The 5,000-nt window shown below is 33.6% G+C and overlaps 1 protein-coding gene across 5 annotated transcripts; it reads right to left on the bottom strand.

The window, feature by feature from the left end:
- Nucleotides 1-62: 62 nt before the first annotated feature.
- Nucleotides 63-4,435, bottom strand: LOC122266304 (piggyBac transposable element-derived protein 4). 5 transcript variants are annotated; one of them, XM_086545445.1, is made up of 5 exons: nucleotides 4,313-4,435; nucleotides 3,242-3,349; nucleotides 2,249-2,727; nucleotides 738-1,993; nucleotides 63-255 (listed from the first exon to the last, which is right to left on the bottom strand). In XM_086545445.1, exons 1-5 carry the CDS (start codon nucleotides 4,409-4,411, stop codon nucleotides 134-136), a joined length of 2,064 nt encoding a protein of 687 aa, XP_086401571.1. In that variant the 5' UTR covers nucleotides 4,412-4,435; the 3' UTR covers nucleotides 63-133. The 5 variants fall into 5 exon arrangements, with proteins under 5 accessions (XP_086401571.1, XP_086401574.1, XP_086401573.1 ...); XM_086545448.1 differs by having other exon boundaries at nucleotides 3,247-3,349; nucleotides 4,313-4,394; XM_086545447.1 differs by lacking the exon at nucleotides 4,313-4,435 and adding an exon at nucleotides 4,139-4,272 and having other exon boundaries at nucleotides 3,247-3,351.
- Nucleotides 4,436-5,000: the final 565 nt, after the last annotated feature.

Raw genomic sequence — 5,000 nt, 5'->3', positions numbered from 1 at the left:
ATTTTGTGGAAAATGAGTAAACAAAATGTACAACTAATCTATAACTGAAAATATACAAATTCTTAAACAAAAAACTATATATCTCATTACCTGCTTTTTATTGACCAACTGTTCTTCCAAAGAATCAATATCATCAATTAGGTTGTAACACCTGCTGCACACGATGCTTGAATGGAGGACAGATTCCTGCATGTCTTCCTCTATGATACTCCCCAAGACAGAATGAAGTTCCAACTGTCGGTGTGAAGTTCGTGCCTGAAAGACACCTCTAGATAGTTAGTTACGCCATTACACCTTCTGTTAACAAGCTCTTTAATATACATGCAGTCAAATGCAATGTGGTCAGGAACCCAATAGTGTCAGAAACACAGAACTTCAGACATATTTTATTTCAACAAGTTTTCTTTTGCTTCCTTTCATTCACTCATTGTAATACTAGAGCCACTTTTGCATATTTCCTTATCCAGTGTTCTACCATATTGTGAGGTTAAAGCTTGGCAACTGATCAGCTTTGTCAATGTTGCAATTGACTGAAGTTTTAGTATATTGTGTTCTTCACTCTCTCTTAGAGGAGGACAAATACAAGTTTTTTACTTTTTTGTATTTATTTACAGAAAATTAACAAAAACTTGATCAATGGTGAAAGGAAAGAGGAAGACAACCTGTATCTGTTCATTATGGTTGAGTGTGCCACTGTTGGAAACAGCCATATTGGCACAGGGGTATGTTACACTCACTGCATATGGTCTTAGTCATCTTCCTCTTCCCATTTTGCCTACAAATCTTGCAGCGGCGATACTTCTTTCCAGGTGTTAGCTGCTGATGGTGGGTAGTTGCTCCTTGAAGGCGTCGCTCTGATGAAACTATGGGTGAACGTCCCTGACTCCGATAAAATTCCTTCCTCGTGCTGGTGATCTCCCGTAGGAGTTCACGTATGAGCTGCATCTTGAACTCAAGATGAGTCAACATCCCTCCAAGTGCCTTGTGCACACAGAAGGAGTTAATCACTGCCATGTCAAAAAGGTAAAAGAGCACTTTCTTATACCATCTAATGGACTTTTGGACAATTGGGTATGACTGAGCAAGCTGGTTACTCAGATATATCCCCTTCTTTCCAGCTTTGTAATCAGACACTACTCTGGGCTTGGTGTGCTCATAAGAACACTGAGACTTATCTTTGACCATTTCTGCATCATGAGCTGTAGACAGCATGGTGATGAGCTTTTTGTCAAGCCATTGCAAGCACAATATGCCCGTATGGGTACTGCGAAAATCCACCTTGCCACGTGTCTTCACCTGTAGATCCCTTGGCATATCTTTGCAGTTGGTGAGCACAGTACCTACTGCATTGGTATGGTGACTCTGTAGATAGTGGAAGAGGCTTGGTGAGGTATACCAGCTGTCAGTATGGAGCTCATATCCCTTTCCAAAGAGATCTGCAGTGGTCATCAGGTTGATGATAGTGTCCATAGATGTAGGAAGTTCACTTTCATCCTGCCCTGCATAGATTTTGAAAGCACTGGTGTAGCCTGCTGTCATCTCATTACAGACGCATAGCTTGTGCACCTTCACCCCAAAGCGGGCTCGCTTATTGTGGGTGAAATTGATGTTACAAAAGCGCCCTTGGAATCTCCAGAGACTCTCATTGACTGTTATCCTCCGGGGTGGAGTGTAGACTGATGAGAACTGTTGGTTGAGCATACTGATCACTGGACGCAGTTTCCATAGGCGATCATCAGCTGGATGCAAACCCCTGTTGTCCACTGCATGAAGATTGTGCGTCAGCTGAAGGAAACGATCTCTTGGCATTGTCTCAGGGAACACAGGTTGGTTGAAAATGGGGTCTAATGACCAGTACATCTTCATGTCAGGCTTGGGCTGCATGCCCATCAAAAGACGGAGGCCAAAATAGGCATGAAGTTCTTCTCGTGAAGTGTCACGCCATTTCCTCGTGTGTGAGGAAGCAGGTGGTGCTGGTCGTTGGTAGTAATACCTGATGAGAAAGAATCCAAACTGTAAAAAGGTTTCAATTATAGGTTATAGTAATATAGACTATGTAAAAATATGTACACATAAAATGTGCAGATGGGGTTACTCTCCTTTCAAATTGATGATAAAGAAACAAATAAAATATGCATATGAGAAAGAAATTAAATGAGAGTAAATATGCATACAAAGTAAAGGTATAACATTATCAAGTCAAACAAAATATGCATGCAAGAGATACAATAACAGGAAGATATTGTACCGGTTAGTCTCATGGACGAGATGGTCCATAAGTTCCGGTGTGACGAAGTGAGAATAGATCTCAAAGGCTGTGGATCCTTGGTGCAGGTCAATGATATTGACCCCAGGATGAGCCAGGAATTCAGATTGCTTCACAACATTTTCCTTCTTTTGCCACACAAACGCAGGTAGTCCAGGGGCATTCGGGTCCCATGCCCTCATCTCAAAAGTAGACTGCTCATCTGAGTCTTTGATTGAGCCAAGCTGGGACACAAAACTCAACTCGGAGTCAGAATCACTGGCATCATCACTGCTATCGCTCAGGAGACAATTCCTCCCCTTCGGCAAAAATTCATCTTCGTCACTATCATCAGAGGAGAAGTCATAGACATTGAAGCCATCAGACTGGGGAGCAGGCATGGTCGTAGTGGATGATACTGCATGGTCATCAATACCTTCTGCAGCAACAGCAGCAGAACAAGAGGCAGAGTACGGGGCCATCTTCCAGGAATGATGATGAAGGCATAATGATTTTTCAGAATTTTTTTTTAGTATAAACAAAAAATTTGATCCAATCAGGTCATGCTACTTGGACTTCGCGTGCCATCAGCCAATCACATAATCCCATTTGAGGTGTAATCAACTGTATTGTACTCTATAATAATGTAGACAAAGAAATAGGGACGAATATCACTATCTCAGTGTAATTTTGATGCTATCTATTTGTGATTTTAAGTTAAACCTAATAAGTAATTGACAAGTGAACTGACAATTACCATCATCAATCACTAAACAGACTTAATGCATTTAGCATAAATAAGAAAGAAGCATGTAAGTCTACCCTATCGTCAAGTACCCATTGATAGATTCAAGCACTTTTTACAGCTTTTGTCTGGATCTAAACTTGAAAGTTAATTACAGCCTTAACTTCAACTGTAATGTGAAGTTTAAATTGATTTCTGTACAAGTTATTTTGCGTGTAAATATCTGGGAAGACTACAAAAGTTACACTCACCTCACCAGAAAATAATGCAACAGCTGACCTTGCTGAGGCAGAGAGCTTAGCATTGCAGACCAGGCAGTGTGGAGAATTTGTGTGAATAATACTTGCTTCATTTACTTTCTGAAAATATTATATTATTAAAAAATAATACATATCATATATATGTACATAGTATATATAAATATATACATCTATATATATACAAATATATACATATGTATATATATATATACATATATGTATATGTATATGTATATGTATATGTATATATATATATATACTATATATATATATATATATATATTTATATATATATAATATTATATATATATATATGTATATGTATTCATTAAAATTTAATTCATATGTATATGTATATATATATATATATATATATATATATATATATATATATATATATATATATATAAATATATATATAAATATATATAATACACACATATATTTATATATATAATATTACATATATATTTATTATATTATATCTCTCTCTTTATCTTCTCTCTCTTCTATTCTCTATATCTATATATATATACAAATGATTATATATATATATATATTAACTATCTCCTTTCTTTATATATATATATATATATATATTATAATATATATATATATATATATAATATATATATATATACCATACCATAATATATATATATATATATATATATATATATATATATTATATATATATAACTATATATATATATTTATATTATTATATAATATATATATATAATATATTATATATATATATATATATAAATATAATATATATATTTATATATATATAATATATATATATAATATATATATATATAATTATATATATAATATATATAGATATTATAAATATATATATATAATATATAATATATATATACTTGACTAGAACTGTGTGGACATGAGCCTCTGAAGCTGGAAGCTCAACGTAGATTCTTCTTTGTGACCGAGCTGCTCCCAAGGTAAGGTCATCACGTAACATTTTAGAGAATTTTTTCTTTTCGTAATGGGTGTTAAATATAATAATCTACACACTATGAAAGCACATGCATTTACCTTGACTAGAACTGTGTGGACATGAGCCTCTGAAGCTGGAAGCTCAACGTAGATTCTTCTTTGTGACCGAGCTGCTCCAAAGTAGGTCATCCGTAACATTTAGTGAATTTTTTCTTATCGTAACTGTTGTTGTACGGTTTGGATATAATCTATATGGTAGAGGATAAAACAGGTTATATATATATATATATATAAAATTTTTCACATTGTTCCATTATAATAAAGAATACAACAATACATGTTTCAAAACAATATGCCTTAAAGGTATATCATATATATTCCCCATATATATATGTTATACATATATATATATATATATATATATATATATATATATAATATATATATATAATTCACCATGCGATGGGGGATAAATCACTTGCCCATCCTCCAGATGGTTTTATTTCAGAGCAAGGCAGCTTGAAGCATCATAATCTGAATCTTCTCACTCTCTTTTAGTTCAACATATTATATATAACTGATATATATTTATATATATTAATAATATATATATTTTTTAACACACATATATCTTATTATATATCATATATATATGCCTTATGCAGGGGGGTGCGTTCATTCAAGGCTCCATATCACTCAATTACTATTTTCCTTTATACAAAGTATATATATATATAGCAGTCTTTTATATATATATTTTATATATATATATATATATATATAAGTA

Source organism: Penaeus japonicus, unplaced genomic scaffold, assembly GCF_977035675.1.
Source record: "Penaeus japonicus unplaced genomic scaffold, GWHDUDI00000001_assembly GWHDUDI00000016, whole genome shotgun sequence".
In the NCBI taxonomy this organism is placed as follows: domain Eukaryota; kingdom Metazoa; phylum Arthropoda; class Malacostraca; order Decapoda; family Penaeidae; genus Penaeus; species Penaeus japonicus.
The sequence above is the reverse complement of the archived record's forward strand: the minus strand, read 5'-3'. Positions and strand labels throughout refer to the sequence as shown.

Coding starts and splice junctions, on each gene's coding strand:
- LOC122266304 (XM_086545444.1), bottom strand. CDS start 4,238: ATGTTACGTGATGACCTTACCTTGGGAGCAGCTCGGTCACAAAGAAGA. Junction 3,352..4,138: donor TGTCCACACAGTTCTAGTCA/AGTATATATATA, acceptor TATAATATTTTC/AGAAAGTAAATGAAGCAAGT. Junction 2,728..3,241: donor TTGCATTATTTTCTGGTGAG/GTGAGTGTAACT, acceptor CATTCCTGGAAG/ATGGCCCCGTACTCTGCCTC.